Source organism: Natator depressus, chromosome 4 (assembly GCF_965152275.1).
Source record: "Natator depressus isolate rNatDep1 chromosome 4, rNatDep2.hap1, whole genome shotgun sequence".
In the NCBI taxonomy this organism is placed as follows: domain Eukaryota; kingdom Metazoa; phylum Chordata; order Testudines; family Cheloniidae; genus Natator; species Natator depressus.
The window spans coordinates 29,408,831-29,428,197 of NC_134237.1; the positions used below are offsets into that span (position 1 = coordinate 29,408,831).

At 37.8% G+C, this 19,367-nt stretch overlaps 1 protein-coding gene across 2 annotated transcripts in view; it reads right to left on the reverse strand.

Annotated features, from left to right (window-relative positions):
• Positions 1-1,121: 1,121 nt before the first annotated feature.
• Positions 1,122-19,367, reverse strand: part of UBE2D3 (ubiquitin conjugating enzyme E2 D3) — a 28,588-nt gene continuing 10,342 nt past the window's right edge. The window contains exons 2-8 of one of the 2 annotated variants that reach the window (XM_074950687.1): positions 9,942-10,005; positions 9,819-9,850; positions 5,821-5,898; positions 5,335-5,440; positions 3,781-3,874; positions 3,194-3,243; positions 1,122-1,984 (exon numbers count right to left, since the gene is read on the reverse strand). In XM_074950687.1, coding sequence (XP_074806788.1) covers positions 3,195-3,243; positions 3,781-3,874; positions 5,335-5,440; positions 5,821-5,898; positions 9,819-9,850; positions 9,942-10,005 — 423 coding nt within the window. In that variant the 3' untranslated portion in view covers positions 1,122-1,984; position 3,194. The remainder of the gene's footprint in view (positions 1,985-3,193; positions 3,244-3,780; positions 3,875-5,334; positions 5,441-5,820; positions 5,899-9,818; positions 9,851-9,941; positions 10,006-19,367) is intronic. The other variant, XM_074950688.1, reaches the window with a different exon arrangement.

Below are 19,367 nucleotides of genomic sequence, written 5' to 3' on the forward strand. Positions count from 1 at the left end.
ATACACCCTTTAGAAATGGGAAAGAGCTACAAAAATCCCATTACTGAACTAGTAATAGGTCCATGCTTAGTCACCAATGACACCTTTTCTTAAATATGCTTTCTGGAATATTAGGCAAACTAGATAGAGGTGTGATTTCAAATACTATTTTAAAACCAGAACAAACCATGTACCAAACTACATATTCAAATATTTTATAAAAGTTAAGGTTTAACATTTATTTTACATCTAGCTTTCCATATCCATGTGGAGACAAGGAATTAGAATGCACATAAACTATAAGCAGTGCAAAAAGTGGTGCCAGAGAGAAATCACAGATGCACAAACTGATAGCATAGAACTAGGAAAAAAAATGAAGCTATGAACAGTAAGAATGGAGACAAAAAAAGAAAATCCATGGAAGAAGATGGCAGGAAAGAAAAGAGCAGGATGATTAATAATGCCCTTGTTGCTGCAGAGGAAATAAACTAAATGGCACAAGACAGTGTTTCTTGTCAAATAAAAAAAATCCAATAGCAATGACTCTTTATTCATTCACGTTTAGTCACCTGAAATAAATGTCTGTTGTATTAAAATATTCATTAATGTAAATGGCAGCATGGTAGAACAAGTCTTTCAATGGATAACAAACATCCCACATAGTAAAGTCACTTCAACACAGCCTCATGACAACTCCCACATCAAAACAGTACTTTATTTTGCATTTTTTGCCCCGTTATTACTCCCACAATAAGATCTTTCAGCTATCACGTGTACAAGGTGAAGAAAAGCTTCTGTTAGCAAACAGGGTGCATCTGGAAATGCTTCCACAATACACCACTTCAGATCTGCTGGGTCCCAAGTCCATCCCTGAACTCTGGGCTCCCAGTACCAAGTATAGCACACTAAGGCTACACTACTAGGTTAGCTTATTAATTCTGCATACATCAGGCTGATCAATGTGTCAGCCTGCAACAGACCAAGTATTATAACTGAAAATGGCAAAAGAGATTCACTCTATTGAACTTTACATCATTATCCGATGTCAAACAATGAGGCAAATCCCAACGGTATATACAAAAACCAGCTTTGCTTTTACAAAAGATTGTTTCCCATATTGATTAATCCAGGCAGCTAACTCATTGGTTTATGCAACTTTATTGAAGAAAATAAATCAGTTACTAGCAGAGCTATTAGTTGATCACTCATCCATTGACAACTTGCTTCATTTATTCAGTGCTATATTAAACAGTGTTCTGGAAGATAGATTAACTAATAGCTCCAAGCCTCCTAACAAAATTTAAATGAATTACAAAAATGTTCCGAGACCCTATTTTGGAATACAAGGGATGTTTGACTTCCAAATTTTCATTCTCTGTAAAACAAGAACTGGTCATTCTTTTATTGACATGCATAAGATACATCACATTTTCTGTTCTGATGCTATAGATTCTGTACCAATTCTTCAGCCATGTCAGTTATGAGCATAAGCATATAATAAAACCTCAAATCTCTAACACTGGAAGGTTTAAAACAGGATGGATGTTGCTACTGCAATGTTACTTCCTTTGATGTAAGAAAACTGAACATCCACCTCCCCTCCCCTCAGGTGATATCTTCAGTATCTGTTAGAGTAGTGAGGAATGGTTTTAGTCTCATAACCAAGTTAGAATGAAGACATTGGCCACATAATACACATGCTCCTTTTAAAAAAATTTCTGAATGTTGGGCAATTGTTCTTGTGTAACTACTTTATGGATTCTAAAAGCAGTTATTGTCCAAAGCTGGAAAAACTAAAGTCTTCTCAGATGAGCATGTGCATGAATGGAAGGAGGTAAACAAAAAATAAAAAAGATGAGGTCTGATAGGGGAGCAGCCGGATAAGAAAAATCAAAAAAGGAACAGTAATTTAAAGTTTATTCCAGCTATAATGCAGGTTATTCTGACTTTAAGGTATCATCACATGGCATACTTCTGAGTCCATTCCCGAGATATTCTGTTGTATCTGTTAATAAAGGAGGAAACACATTAAACAGGTCCAGTTAAACCACAAAGTGGTATTTAATATACTATTTTTAGAAGAAAGTTTTCAGGAATTTCTTACTGAAGAAATTCACTGCTGCTTTTTTCAACTGGCTGTTCCAGTTCTTTCTATACTTTCATATGTGGTCTTTTACTGAAGAAAAAGAAGTCTTACTAGAATGTTTTCAAGAAACTTAGAACAAAAGCCTACATTTTGAGACTATTTGAAACACACACTTAGATTGCACAGAAGATAGGTAAGTTGCTAGAAGCATGTTATGAAACAGATTATTGCACCAGGGAAGGGGGGGGAGGGAGGGAGAGAGGAGTAAAAAGGTTTGAAAATTAAAAATTCACTTTTTTGCTAGATACATCAGGTTGTTTGGAGCCTGGTTTTAGAACCAAGTCTAAAGAATACTGCATGCTATGATTAGAGATGATATACTGAACCCTACAGTCAATTACGTTATTGGTGGATTTTCAGTTATGTCCTGACAATTTCAGTTGGAGAATGATGCAAGACCCCATTTTTCACACCAGCATACTGCCCAGGCACAGACGTTTTGACTGAAAAATAATGATAATGAATTCCAGCCAGCATTTGCTTTTAGAAAGGGATATTAAAATAGGCCATGAACTTTTTGTACAACACACTAGTCTACAGGAATTGGGCAGATACAATTAGTTTACTTAACAGCATGCTTGTCAGTATTAAGTTAATTTCCAACTATACAAGCATAAAGAAAAAAACCCCCAAAACAGTACTTTTTTTTAGCATATTAAATTTTGCCTGTGCACACAGTCTGAATCTGGACCACCTAGATATTTATTTACAACATGGTGGTTTGACTACACAGACCAGTTCCCTCCACCCCCAGTCTCTACAAAATTTGGTTAAATACTTACCAGGACAGAGGTATAAGACATCTCAGAACCTCAACAATTCAAATAAAATCAGTTTCTTACTACCACTATATTTGTTTTGCCATGCAAGAATATTATCTGTTTGTGAGATATAGTAATTGGCCAATACATTTCACACTAATCACAGATCAAGCTGTTAAATATTCAGGTTCAGTAACTGATAAATCCATTATCTTTGTTAGTTAATCCGGTGCCTTAAAGCATGCAGCACTCAAGTGCTGACAGTCCCCATTTTGTTAAATGCACCGTCAAGTGCAAATATTCTTACCCTACAGCATAGCGTATTTCTCTGTCCACTCTCTTGCTAACCTATTGTACCTAATTGGACAAGTATATTTAATATTACTATACAAACTTCAACAGCTATTGCACTGAGTTCTATCTGAGTACAACTGTAAAAACCATGTTTGAGACAAAACAGTTTCTACACAGATAGAAGATCATAAAGCCTTTATCCAATGGGAAACTCCAAAACAGAAAAAGTAGGCAGTTATCAAAAGGCGACACTGGAGTATTTATAAGGGTAATTTCTCTCCTCAAACTTTAGAGGCTTTATATGAACTGATACTATTTCAGAGTCTCACATGAGACTGATTAAAGTAGACCAATAATTTTAGATAAACTTTCAAATAGAAATCACTACAACATTAGTGAAACACCTCCGTGCAACTTCAAAGATAGCACACATTTCTTCGTATTTGCATGTTTCCAAAGCCAAAAAATACCAATTACTTCTTCCTAAGCCACAAATTCAGTCTAAGATGGAGAGATCACAAGCAACTCACTCACGCATTCCCCACCTTTGTTTTCTAACACAAGAAGAGTGTGTTTCACAGTATATAATTCTGTACTTACTTGTCTCTGTCTGTTTTATAGATACGTGCAATCTCTGGCACTAGGGGGTCATCTGGATTTGGATCACATAACAGTGAACAAATGGATAAGAGAACTGCAAAATAACCGAAAAGATTGCTCAACAGTGAAATCTGAACAATATCTCAATTAAATACAACGGAAATACAGTTATTTGCTTTGTTAGGACAACCTCAGTATGCTATAAAGAAAAGATTTGTTAGTCGTCTGTTTACGATGCATGCTGAGTAAGTTTAAAGGTAAATTTGGTAGCCCATTTCTAAATGTGTGGCTCACAATCATTAAAATATATTTATAGGGTGTTTAACACCCTCCCCACTTTGTTCCTGAGCTCCTCGGACTCTAGCAGCGCCCAGTGTCCCAGAAATATACATAGAGAAAGGTAACGCTGTCCAAACTATAACAACGTAACAGAGTGGCAATCTACTGAGCCATGTTATATAGCTGATCAGCTCTTTCACAGCTAGAAGTCTGTGATAAACAGATTAGAATCAGATGGGATTTCTTTTCTGCAATACATTAGTATTCTAGGCTGATCAAACTAGATACATACTGATAAGATAAAAGGAAACACTAAAGTAAGACTACTATGGAGAAATACTGTTTGAAGCAACTTATTCTTTACATTCTTCATTTCCCATCAGTGGTTTTTAAAACAGTGTAAAATTCAGAACAAGCAAGCTAGGGGTAGTGTCAACACAACATGCTATCATGTGGCGGATCCAAATTCAGACCCAAGCTTGGTTCTTGCGCCTTGAATAGGCAGGAATCACTAGTTCTGTAGGTAAAGCAACCCTTTGCTTATTCTGACTAGTGCAACTGTGATCTCAGGGGGATCTACCAAACCAAAAAAGGGAAGTGAGCTCTGGTGAGCTTTGCTTGAAGTCAATTAGTTTCAAGAGTTGAATTCATTAGATTTAATGAGAATACTCACATTTACAGGAAGTGGAAGTGAAAAAACCTTAAAGCAGTACTTACTGATCACAAATCTAAAACATGGTTACTAAAAATTCATATATGGAAATTAATACTCCATGCTAGCAGCTAGCAATTAACTAAATTAAAGAAATAGACTGATCACAATCTAAAATTAGGAGTTTTCTATGTGCACAGATGCACCAACTTAAGTTACAATTTTAGACCAACCTACTTAAATGAATGCAAAAGGTTGTGTAGACACTTATTTTGGTTTAAAACCAGGTTTATTTCAGATTAACTTCGTTTAGGAATAGGTTAAAACTGAAATAAGCCACTCTCATGTAAGTGTCCATATAGGTATTCAACTGCACTGGTTCATGCTGGTGAGTAGACAAACCTTTAGTAATAGCTAAAGTAAAACTGCACAAAGGTTTTTTTTTTTTTTTTTTTTAAATAAAAGGTGAAATCAATAAGCATGCAACAATGTAATCATTACCACATATGCGAGATATCCTTCTCAGGCTACAGTATAATGGGAAATGAATGGAATGCCAAACAAAACTAAGCAAAAATATTACAGTGTCAAAATGAAGATAGAAATTGTAATGTTTTCTTCACCTTTAGAAATAGTTAAAGCAGGAGACCACTGTGATCTTAGAATATCGAGACAAATGCTGCCATTACTGTTAATATTTGGATGATAGATTCTTGTTGTAAATGCAACCTATAACAAAAAATAGAGACGTATTTGTGTTTCACATATGCTAAATTGCATAACTAAGAGTTACACATAAGCATAGATAAGGTGCACCAGAAAGACTTACTGAAATATGTATTGTGGCTCTTTAGCCACCAAGCATTTGAATCAGATACTCAGCACTTACATGCTACTTTTTTCAATCACTGCACAAACACGAGTTATCAACACTTTATATAGATAAGTATCATCTCCACTTGTCTGGTAGTGAAGAAGTTAAATGATTTGTTCAAGACAAAAAAGCTCAAGCGAAGCAGGGCTGCTTTTAGAACTCAGATGTTCCCGATTTCCATTCCTATGCTTGGTTCATTAAAGAGCATTAGTCTCACAAAGAAAAGACTACTTGCCTTAGGTGGTTTGAAAGGGTAGTCTGTAGGAAAGTGAATTGTCAAGAAGAATACGCCACCTTGATATGGACTGTCATTCTGTCGAAGAAACATGTCCGCTGTAATTATACTCCCGGATTAACTTTTGTGAGAAGATCCACTACTTAATTAGCAAGGCAAATCATTCACTTAAACACAAATAAGATGTTTAATCCACAATGTAAGCACTGAATTTTGATCATACCTGGGCTTAAAATTGGTGGAATGAGATAACTGACTGCAGCAAGTCAAGTTGGTCACTGGCAATGAATTTCCTCCTAAAACAACTGTGTTCTGTAAAGCCTTAGTTTAAAGTAGGGGTTCTCAAACTGGGGGTCGGGACCGCTCAGGGGTCACAAGGTTATTACATGGGAGGTCACGAGCTGTCAACTTCTACCCCAAACCCTGATTTGCCTCCAGCATTTATAATGGTGTTAAATATATAACGTGTTTTTAATTTATGGGGGGGGGGGGAGAGGGGAAGGTTTGCACTCAGAGACTTGCTATGTGAAAGGGGTCACCAGTAAAAAAAAGTTTGAGAGCCACTGGGTTTAAAGCAAGTGTGTCACATGCAGGCCAGAACTGGCCCTGACAGCTTCTTCCGCCCTGCAGTTCCCTCTGCAATTTCAAATGTATCCAAACTGCAGCAGCTCAGAGAGTCAGAAGAAAGCTGGAGTGACAGGAGCTTAGGTGGGAGTAAGTGCCTGACTAGCCACAAGCAACTGAGCCCTACTCCCCCTGCCCTTGTAGTAGTAGTTTGTAGGCCAGTTGCTGTCCTTCCCAGCCTTCTGCACATTCTGTTCCTGCCATCATCACTGCTTAGCCTTCCAGTCCTTTTTCTCACCATGTGCCTGGATCCCTGCCTCTGGGTTGCACATAACCATGTTCCTGGAAAATGTATTTTCTTCCCCTGCTCAGGGAAAAAGCAATCATAATGATAACCTCAAGGGGGGAAATTCTCAGGTTCAAGTGGTGCTGGAATTACTGCCCAAAGTAGGGCAACAGAGAATACTCTCAAAAGGTGGAGATTGAGGCAGTGACTTGTCTTGGGGAGGGTGGGAAACAGCACATACAAAAAAAAGAGGAAGTTTTAGAAAAAGTAAAAGCTTTTATTAAAAAAAGTCTTTTTAAGTGCAATATTTAACTTTGCTGGCTAAAGAAGCACATTCCACGATAAGAAAGAACTACAAAATTTGCCTACTGCCTTTTTAAACCACGCACACACACAGCACCTCAGGATTGAGCAAAAAAGAGTAATTTGACTCGTCACAATAGGTTTCACATATCTGGTTTACAGGAATACTGGAAGTTGGCTTTATTCGGTTTATCTATTTTTTAAATATTATATCCTTTAAGACCAATCTCTTGTTTATATACAGACTAGCCACATCCTATTTCTTTAGCTTATATATACTTTAATATCTGCAAATGAAGCAGTGTGGTAAAAAGCCAATAGATAAGTCAAGGGGCAAAAATGTAATCCTAGAGTTGATACTTCAATGAGACAGCCTGGGCAGAGATTAAGCGTATCATGTAGTATTCACTGAAAAACTGCTATATTGGCAAATGAGAAGTTCAAAAACTACTTCAACCCTTTTATTGTATACATGCTGGAGGCAAGTCTTAGTGGTTATTAAAATGAAGTAACAGAACTGGTTAGAACAAGTGTAGAAAAGAACTATGAAAGCTTCCCAATACCTCTCTGACAATGAGAACTCAGTCCTCACTATTAGACTTCTTTGTCAGTAGTGGGTCTCAGATGTGGAATATGTTAAGCCATCTACACTACCAATGCCTACGCTGTCATGAAGGTATGAGGCCTACAACACCAGCAGACCACTAAGCTATTATCCTAAAACAAGGATAATTCTATCTAAAATACTGCTCTAAAGTATGCACTCATGCTATTCCAAAGGGCATAACTAATAAATGCCTTTAAACTGATAGCACAAAGATTAAGTGGGAAAAGAGGATAAACAACTCTGAATGAGCAGGGAGAGGTAGAACAAAAGAAAATATTTCTGTATTTGAAGTCCAAAACTATACTTTTAGTGTTCTGTGACCATGCAGAGTCAATCATATAAGTATTACTCAATGACATACAATGGAGATCTTTCCGTACTTTTGGAAGTTTACTTCAAGTATTAGTATAGCTATTAAGCAAACATTCTGGTCTCTGAATGCAACGAAGTATGCACTCCAGAAAGGGATAAGCTATAAGTACAAATAAAGCATTTGAACTCTGAACTGAAGATAAAAGAATTCTTTAGTATGCCACCCAAAAGAAGCGCTGCACTAACCGGTATCAAGAGAATACCTAAACCACATTGGATACATGTGTAAGGTCAAAGTAGTACATTAACACTGACAATTAAGTTCTACTCTAACATGACTAAGGCCTAGTCTACACTTCATTTAGGTCAATATAGCTATGGCACTCAGGGATGTGACAAATCTACACCCTCGAGTCCAATAGCTATGCCAACCTAACCCTTGCTGTAGACCCAGCTAGGCTGATGGAAGAATGCTTCCATAGACCTAGCTGTTGTCACTCAGGTAAGCGGAGTTCCTACAGTGACAGAAAAACCCTTTCTGCCGTTGTAGTCTGCATCTATAACCCAGGATTACAGCAGCATAACTATGGCACCCCAGCTATGCCACTGCAGAAGCCGGAATTTAGAGATGGCCTAAAAGTGTCACTGAAGGGGTTCCTTGTTTATTGGCACTTGACTCTTAAAATTTAAAAATCTGAGCAAACTTGGAATCAAATCAACTGCCAGCCTTGAGACAGCCTGGAATCTGAAAGTGTCCAGTACCTTCTCATACCCCATTAATAGTGACACTGCAGGTGAAACAAGCCTTCAGTTACATACATGCAACCCCATTAGCTTTCCGTGTGGTTGTACAGGTGTAACCAAGACCTGATTTTGGCCTGCAGAATCTTATTGCTCATTATGCATAACAGAGAGAATGTAATCCAATGTTCAGATTCCAGGCTGAGTATGCACAGCCGGCAATTATATCACTCCACCTGTAAACTGAGCAAGTTTGGACTTGTTCTAGATATGGAACCTTAATCATGTTAAGATCTCTTTTTAGAGTAGAAATGCACATTAATATAATTCTCTTCATTATAAAAAAAGCTGCTTCCAGATCCCAAATACAAACCATACACCAGTGTACTAGTTTTACTGAAGGAAGAACTTTGTTAGAAGGCATCTAGCCACAGCTTCCTGGAAGACTATTTAGGGTATTTTTTTTTTTAATAGCTTTAATCCAAATATGCATGTTTTTGAAAAACTTGATAAAGTTATGTTTGGCCATTTGATATGCTTTAGTATTTCAGTGTTGTTTCCTAGAAGCTTCAACTACTTGGTTAACTGAAGTACTAAAAAGTCTAACTTGTAATGCACTTAATCCTCAATAAGGGCAAGGGGCTTTAGACATTCTTCTTCCTAGTCAAGTTATACAATCACATTAAAAAAATTCATAGTAAGCATGCACAGAATATTTTCCTCCTGTATGCACTCAGAACATTTTGCACTTCAGAAAACTTTTCTATTTTTACAGAAATGTTTGGACTGGTGGAGCTTACCATGGTTTCAAGCTTTAGTTTTCCTCATCTACACGAAGGGTTTGCACCAGGGCAGCTATATTGACAGCTGAAATTCTGCATGCAGACAAGGCCCATGGGGGATCAGAACTACAGAAACCGTTTGGCATACAAACATTCTACATGACAAAACCTTGCATTGCGATGCAGGACATTTTAATTCAGGTACATGTCATGTTACAGAAGTGACACACCAACAATGAGGAATCTGCATAACTAAACTCACTTTTCCCCTCTCTGCTCTCAAACTGGCATTTTTGGGAGTGTCTAAATTAAAAGAGACTGGAGAAATCTGAGGACAGTTCTTGCTGAATAAGAATTATGATTTCAAGTTAGCATTAACATTCATGGGAGTCAGAATACTTACAGGTCCCATAATTGTGGCTTGCCAATGGAACACTAAAAAGGAAAAAGTCAGTATTATTACTTAGGCACTGTACTCTTTTTGAATTAAAATCAGAGCAAAACATTAAAATGTAATACTACTTACTATCATCTCCAACTGGACCTGCAGAACACTGTGCTGGAGGGTCACGGGCTAAGTCACTAAGTTCCTAAATAGAAAACATTGTGTTCAGAGAGAGTGAGTGAAGTGCCATTGCCACTGTCCAATTGGATGTACAGAAAATCCTTAAATTGTTTTTCCTGGATAGAGAGAGAATGATTTGGCAAACCTATCAACAGGAGCAGTTGTGGTTGGTATTAGGAATGTCTTCACTGAAGAGTAACAAGACCTGCTAGCCCTGGCAATTTAAATAAGTTAGTAAATTGAGTGCTGATACTTAGAAAGTCAACAATAAGAACAGAATTACCACTTGTAGCTTTTAGATACCCCAATGCAGGAAAAAAAATAGCATGGAGAATTAAATGAAGCTCAACAAATTTTTAAGATTTCCTTCCTTAAAAACACTTGACACCACAAGGGGCAAAGAACAGATAAAATGTCTTCACACTGTGCAAAAAAACACTGAATTTTATCGTTTCTATTCTGGACAAACAGCAGCACAGCCGTTTCATTTCCTCTTCACCTCGATGTAAAATAGATCCTACATATGGTAGTGATTTTATATATATAAAAATGAGAGAGAGAGAGAACACCCCCCACCAACAGATCAGTCTTTTCAGTTCACCTTTTAGAGGACAAAGGTTACAAAAGCAATACATGCTTTAAAAAAAATGCAATTAACACTATAACAATTTCACTGCAGTATGTTTTTAAAATCCTGAGAAATCTGAACAGCAGACATGGTTTCTCAAGTGGCATCACAAAAGGGAATGAAAATAGGGATTAGAAAAAGATTAGTCTATTTATAGCAGCTGTGAAATCAAAACAGTAAAACCAGAAGTCTCAATCTCAGATTTCTCAGCTAAAATAGCAATTTTCTTGAATTTCATTGAAAAACCGTGTCAACTGCCATTTATGTAGTCAAAAGTAAGTCAGTTTACTTACTCTTAGTATACTAAAAGATTGCGGAAGGATTTTAAAAAAAATTCTTCACCGCTAACCTCTAAGACATCAAGAAGTCATGAGTGCAAGGAAAGCAAACTAGCCACCTCTTTCTATAATGCATTAGTGTTAGAAATCACATGTATTTCACTACAAGTTACTAAAACCAAGCACTTTGCTATATGTCAAAGGTTTAAGAAACTTAGACTTGAGTACTGTGATGCACAGACATATGCAAATTTTGACGATGCAGCTTAACAGCTTTTATAGCTGAAGTAGCTTTCACATTCATCTTAGTCTGTGGTGAGCTTACAAACACTTGGAATAAAAACACTTTTGACCAATTATGGTTTTAGGAAACTGACCACCTGCTAATACTTTAACAGCAAAGAGAAAAAATGCAGGCCAATATGGCATTAAAAGGGATTTCAATTTTCCTGTACCTTCAGTCAAACAAGTGTATCACTCTATGTAGGACAGCAGTTATTGGAAGGCACACAAAAAAAGTTAAACTATTTTTCTGTACTGCCTCACCTCTCAAAGTTTCTTCAAAATACTCTTATAAGCAGTAATTTTTTTCTGCTCCATTATGAAGTCCTGACAACATAAACCAGTTCACTTTGTACTATTTCCTTCAACACAGCAGAAAACTGTCTAGCAAAACAGATACAGTGTAGGTGAGGTAAGCCTTTTATTGGACCAACTTCTGGGGGGAGGGAGGACACGACAAGCTTTTGAGCCTCCACAGAGCTCTTCAGGTCTGGGAAAAGAAAAGCTCCATGGAAGCTCAAAAGTTTCTCTCTCTCTCACCAACAGAAGTTGGTCCACTAAAACATATTACCTCACCCACCTTGTCGCTAATATCCTGGAAGAGAGACAGCTACATCAACACTGCATATAGCAAAACAGAGGTAATCAAAGTTTATCCCCTTCCCTCCTAAACGTTTAATTTAATCTGAGGTGTTAACGTCAAAGCTTAGTTCAGACCATCTATAGAGCTAATGTAAAGTATAGCAATCAATTGCAGTCTAGGCACTTTAACAAAAACAGCACAGGCAAGTTCACTATTTGCCACCCCTCCCATTCTTTTACAATAGATTATCTGACTTCACTCTAAATCAGGACATGTTATACTGGCTAGACTGGAATATTCCGTTATCCTTTATTTATGGTACTTTGCCATTGTAACTGGAAAGGCAAGTGTGGCATCTCTAAGTCAATCTAAGTCGGCCTGTATTTGTTTGCTTTTGCAACAAATCAGACAAAATTATGGATCAACAAGGCCTGAATTTTATAGTTGGAGACGTCAAACATTTTGTACTGCAATGTTTCTTCGCAGTTCAGTTTTGCCAAGCAACGGCAGAGTGAAATTAACAGTATTATGGACAATTTTTCTACTGCTATTCTGACATAGGGGCAGCTATTCTTTCCAAAGAAATCAAGATAAATCCCATGTAAAATGTCTTTAATTACTCAATTTGTGCATTTTTTCTATTAAATGGCAGACATTCTTCAATTTTAAGAGGTTTTAGGTCTCTGCATCATCTAAAGATACATTTTCTGGTACATCATAATGTTGATAAGATCCTTATGTTGTTACAGGGTTGTTCTGTAAGGACATTCCCAACAGGCTAAGAAGTGGTTTCATTTTAATTCTTGAAATGATACTCAGGAAAGGAGAAGGAACGCCCTAGGTTCAACGTGTAGTCTCAATTCCTCTAAAAAGGCACGTGCGGATGAGAAATGTGATTACATCCATGTACATGAGAATGGTCACTTTTCTCAATGTCTAGCTAAAATCTGTGGAGTTCCACTAGAGAACCCCTCTATATACGAAAAGTGTCATAACAGATGACGCATCTACAGTGAGTAAAGCAGTCTTATGGTGTTTAAAAACTGAGATACATTTATATTTACACTGTCACTGGGCTATCCATTTGATCTGGGAGAAGCAACAGATCTGTTGATATGTTGTGCTTTTACCAAAAACTGTCAACAGCACCTAGAGCCCTAGATGGGCTCTTTAGTTTGCAAAAACACACACAAAAATAAGGGAGATAGTACTGAAGGAGGAAAAAATTGAGGTTCGCACTGCAGCTTTACTAAGGTTGTAAGAGGCAAATCCCATGGACCAGGGAGAGTTTCAAAGGATACTGGAGGTCTTCAGAGCACTAAGTTCAGACTAAAAAGCAACTGAGACATGAGAGATCTCTTAGTGGAAGAGGGATTTTCTAATAAATCTAGTAAAAGAAATGCCAATACTTAAGCTAGGGGTAGAAACACCTGACTACCAATGAAAGAAATCCCATAAAAAAAATGAAGCAGAGGACAATAGTTCAAAGCAAAGTGTATACGTAGACAGACTGTATGTGTATATATAGTTTAGCTAATATTAACAGTTTGAAAGTTATAACATTTGAGTTTCAGGACTCTTTACTCCTCAAGTCACACTCACGACAAGCATTTACTCCAATATGGAGGTACCCACTTTACCCATTAAGAAAATGGTTTTAGATACTGGTTAAAATGACTGTCAGTGTATAAGCAGTCTCAACAGCCTGAAGGACTATGGTTTCGGCTGGCCTACTGTGGTGATTAGATAAACCACGTCCTGATTTTAAACAAATTTAATGGGTAAAAATTCCAGTGCAGAAAGCATCATATAGCACATCACATTTCAACTGCTATACAAACATCAAACTTCAAAAGCCTCAAATACAAGATTAGGTTAACACGCCTGGTGCGCCTCCATTCCCTCATTTGGAAAGATGCATTTTTCATTCCTCTTTGTGGGCTAGCTAGAACTAAATTTCGCAGCAAGGCCAACTGATTTCAGACGTGCTCCAGCAAGAACATGAGAATTCTGCACAAGAGTCAATGTCAAAAATTCAAGTACATTTTCACATTTAATTACATTTAATATAATCAACCTAGTTGTTAGAACATAGATATTCAGGCCCGCCTGTAAAGGTCTATCCTTTAAGAACTTAGGTGTATTTTTTAATCACTTAGCTAGTTACAGGGGTATAAAAAACAAAGAATCAAAATCACATTCTGCCTGTGCATGGGCCATCTCTCACTTTGGCTAAGCAGGAGCAGCCATAAGATGGGAAGCGTAGGGTCACATCCTCACATCCCAAACCAGTCACACTGAAATAAGGTGGTATTGGGCTGTTACGAATATGATCCTGTCCTGATAATGCCCATCACCACCAGATAAAGAAACAGATCTTAAGATGGTTAAAGAAAACTTAGTTTGATAGCATCCTGTCTGGCAAGAAACCACTTATCAATGATTGTTGTTGCAAACCCTCATTTCTGTATTGTTTTATCGTTATGGCCCCCCATTTCTATTCTTAATCTGTCTAGTTCTCTAATTGTTTCTCTGTTGTATAATTAATTTTGCTAGGTGTAAGTTAATTAGGGTAGTGGAATATAATTGGTTAGAGAATTACGTTACAATATGTTAGCATTTATTAGTTAAATTTCAGTAAAACCATAGGTTGAGGTATAGTCGAGAATATTACTATAAAAACTGGGGTCAAACAGAAAGTGGAAGGGAAACAGGAATCATATTTGTTAAGGGGGGAGAAAGGGGAACAGGGACGCAGGCCAGGCTCTGCGGAATCAGAACTGGGAAAGGAACATTAGGGAACAGACTATTGGAGTACAGAGATAAGCCCGACTGGTGTGAAGGGTTTCGGAATATGCTTGTGACATGAAGTGGGAAAGTTCTTAACGTTTTCTCTGAATACTGTGTGGGTGCCTCAGTTTCCCCTATGCATTTCTTAATTATCTAGGTGGTGGGATACAGGTGTGTGATTGTCACAGAGCCCGAGGGGGCAGGTGTGATGCCATCTACACAGACACTGGGTGACACCCTGTCTCCTGGCAACTGATGACCTGGGCCACTCCCTTGCAAGGTGTCAACTGAAGGTACTGGAGAACAAGGAGATCAGGTGGCCTCCTGGCCCGAAAAAGAGAAAAGGCCAGAGGAGGGGTTGGAGGGAGTTTCAGTTTGGAGCTGGCTGGAGAGACGGGGAAGGTGCTGGGCTCCCCACCCCCCAAGATGGACCTGACTGAGGGGTCCTGTTTTCTGTACCTACAAGCTCTGTTCCTGTTGTCTAATAAACCTTCTGTTTTACTGGCTGGCTGAGAGTCTCAGTGAATCGCAGGAAGTGGGGACTGCAGGGCCCTGACTCCCCCACACTGCATGACAGCTTGCTTGGAAACTAACCCCAATAAATAGTGTTTCTCTCCTGCTGGTAATAGCTCACCTTACCTGATCACTCTTGTTACACTGCGTATGGTAACACCCATTGTTTCATGTTCTCTGGGTATATAAAATCCCCCTACTGTATTTTCCACTGCATGCATCCGATGAAGTGAGCTGTAGCTCACGAAAGCTTATGCTCAAATAAATTTGTTAGTCTCTAAGGTGCCGCAAGTACTCCTTCTCTTTTAACCCCAATAAACATTGCATTGTCTGCACTTCGGACTTCTGGTCTTTTGCTGCTTGCTGTCTGCATGACAAGAACCAGGGAAGTGGGAGGGTGAAGGGAAAGCCCTCTAACACTAGTTTCCCCAATGTTTATAGTAATACTGAATTCTATGTTATGGTATTCTCAAATTTCATGTGTTCCTCATTTATGTTACAGCTACATTAAAGAAGTTGTCAATGAAAAGAGAGAGGTATTTTGCATATGGGTAGTTGAAAAGTTCCATGCTTGCTTTTAGAGATGCCTATCGCTATTATCTAAGTGCCTCCTCCTCCAGACAACCAGAAAAATCATGATGGCATATAGAACCTGGAAAAGTGAGAGGCCATTTGGGTTACGGCATTCAAGAAACAATTAAAGTTTTTCACACTAGGGAAGGCAAACATCTGATCTTTCCCCTCCTCCTTTGAAGGAAGGGCGTGGGCTAGAGAAGAGAAGGAGAAATAAGGAGAAATCAGAATAAATTTTAATTTTTAAAAAGCTGCCAGGCCTTATGAAACACAATTCTGTAGTAATTTCTGTCTGCAGAAAAACAAGGGGCCCTATTTACTCTTCCAATATCTTGTTTGTGTCACTCTCTGCTTGTTCCCTCCATTTTCTGTTCCCTTCTTGTTTCCCTTTGGTCTTGGTCTTCTCTTCCTTTTTTGGAAGGCATATTTAAGGATACTCCATTAGGATTCCTCAAAAAATCCCGAGTGGAGATTCCATTTGATGGGGAATAGACCTGCCTCCATCCTGAGTCCGCTAATGATATCTTTTTTCAGTTTACAGGGACAGTTTTGAGAAACATGACCAGTATTTCCAAGCAGCTGAGACACTCATCTACAGAGATCTCAGACCCAGCTGGGAAGGAATAAATGAATGACCAGTCTTGGTTCAGAACTTGGACGTACTACTACTACTAGATGGAAAGATTAGTCTTGTGATAAAAGCACAGGACTAAGAGAATCTAGTTTTCTGTCCGGATTGGCCATGGACTTCCCGTGTAGCTTTGGGAAAACCACCTCTGTATCTCAGTTTTCAAATCTATAAACATGTGATAGCCATATTAAGGATTAAATGTACAGCATTTTAAAGCACTAATTAAGGATTAATTACACTCCAGTGCTCCTGTTAGGGCACTATGGGGTGCAGTGTACTTAAGAATCAGTACAAGTAATTTGCCCCTGTAGGGAAAGTTATGAACATGGCAAGGTAGTTGGGAGTGTGAAAAAAAGACACCCTCAGTTATGATCCTCATGACAGATTTTAAAAACACAAAATCAGCATTTACTAAGAGTTTCCGCTAAATTTTTGGCCTAGAAGTTTTACAGTAACTTTGTATTAAGTAGTAATAAGGGAGAAAAGAAATGACAACACTTCCCCAATATTCCATGTGTATATGAAAGCTACCCAGTGGTTTCAAGACAGGAAACATTTTTCATCACTGTACTATAAAAGTTAATTGCTTATTATATTTGTGTAAAATGGCCAAGTCATTGTTGATGCTGGGAACCAAAAGTGAATTCCTTGGGTTTTGGACGTAAAGTAAACCAAAATTTTAATACTAGTTTTTGCTTAATTTTTTTTTTGTACTACTGTATTTGAGCACATTTATAAGTGTGGATCACATGTAATTTCGAAAACTGGACTGTGCTCCAAGTACACGCCACTCTACAGAGCATAAATTTTGTAATAAAAAGACTAACTCAATTGAGATCCCTTTTTCAGATGTTATTTAAAAGGTCCGAGAGAAGATATCTGAAGGGAGAGCGAAGACCGCTCAGAGGACCAATGGCATGGCACTTGTGTGCTAATACAGGCCCATACATTGAGCACAGTTAAGAACATTTCATAAATATAGCAGCTAATGTAAGAATGTTTAGAGACCTGATAAATTAAGAAGTTAGAATCTTGCAAGACACCTTGCATAACAGGCTATCTGTCCACCCTTCTCTCCCTCACAATTAGAGTTTACATTCCACATCATAGCTGCTGCCCCTCCCTGGTCCAAGTTGAAATACTATCTACTAATTCAACATGAATGCCAGCTGACTTCACCCCATGGATTCTAGTGGGCACCTTTTTCTCTCCTACTGTCATAAAGTGTAATAATCTAATGGGGAGTTTAAGACTTGTTTTTGAAGATTAAAAAGTTAAAATAGATTTATTCACTAGAAAAATGCATTGCAGTCTTCTGGTAACTAGTTAAAAAGGCACAATAGAAGAGGCTGAATTGATCTGCTAAAGTTTCAAAGAAGAATTTGTTTAAACTAAGAATGAGAAATTACAGATCAAAATGTAATTCCAGGAATATTTAAACCCTAGCAAAAAGGCATTTTAAAAATCACAGAGCCTTCTCATAGTACATTAACTTGGCACTTAAAATGTCAACACCCAAGAATGCATTACAACATTAATCTTCACTCATTGGTTGAGACTTGAGGACTACTCTGTGAAAGGAAGGATTGGACATGTCTAAAAAGAGGGACAAGAATAAAAGAAAATGTAAGTCCATGTTTTAAGATTAAAAATGGAAGTGTCATCCAGTGACTAAGTTAAATGCCTTTCCCATAACCTCCACTCATAGCAGCCATTAGAGTACTAGAATTAGAGCAGAAGACCAGATTAAAAAGCCATAATAGTTCCAGTGCTACTCATACTTAGGTGGGGTCTCAAATGCAAGTATAACTAGCAAAAAATATACACAAAGGGCCAGTTACTTGGAAAGTAATAAAATATAATGGAACAAAATCCATTATACTTATTACAAATAAAAAATTAAAAACAAAGGAGTAGACAGATATAAGCTGTGACCTAAGTCACAAGGGTTAATACTTACATAAGAAAAAAGCATTACATTATTAAGAAAGTAAACATGGGCTAAAGTGACCAGAGCAAACAGGCAAGGAATAAAGCCATCGTACAAAAACAGGTACTGAAAACACTGAAAACGAGCCCGAGGATCACTGATATATTTAAAAACACCACATTTTCATTCTTATTAGTTTGCCAATACATTGCATACCTTTCAGGTACGTTCCTGTTTTGTCTTTAGAACCTAAGCTCTTCAGGGCACAAACTAAGTTTATGCAGTGTCTAGCAATGTGGTCCTGATCAGGCTTGGTGGATGCTACCATAGTACAATTGTTACATACAAAAAGAAAAACCCCACTTTAAAAGAACATTAAGGCTGTAATTCAAGTAGTCAAAAGTTAGGAAGTGTCAGACTTCAGGTGCAACTTTAATTCAGCTACAGTACCTTGTACATGTGCATGAATTATGTTAGTCTAATTATGATCACAAACTAATTGACAGGACCCCTGCCTCAATCAGTGCACAGGACTGTGTAGTTGAGGACCTGCCTCATTCGTTATAGAAGTTAGAATGGGTACAGAGAATAAGGCGGGGATTACAGGAAGAGAAAGGTCTCATGGTTATGTCAGTTGAATGGCACTCCAGAGAACTGGATTCTATTCCCACTTTTCCACACACAGTTCCTGATGCTGGGCAAATTACTTAAACCAAACTTCATAGGTGACCACTACCCGTTTTCTTCATTTTCTGAATGCCTAACTCAAGACACCTTGAGCTTGATTTGCAGACGTGGTGAGCACTCAACTGCAACAGAAGTCAGCTGCAGTTGTGCTTTCAATATATCCAGTCCTACAAAAAAGCTAAGTAAACTTTTTTTCAAAAATGGCCATATGCATCTCAAATTAGGCATGCAATATGAATGTATGCTTTCAGGCTTAATCTCTTTGCTTCAACTCACTATACATAAAATTGGTTTATCCCTATCTCACAAGAGTGTTGTGAAGACAACTTAATTAATGTTTGAAGCACTCAGATGCTACGGTAGCAGACACCAGAAAAAGCCTAGGAGGAAATTAATAAATCTGTATTCAGTGCAGTTTGGACAGTGTGCAGAAAATAAGAACTAGGACCACATTTCTTTTTATCCTTATCATTCAGTATATCGAATGGCTAC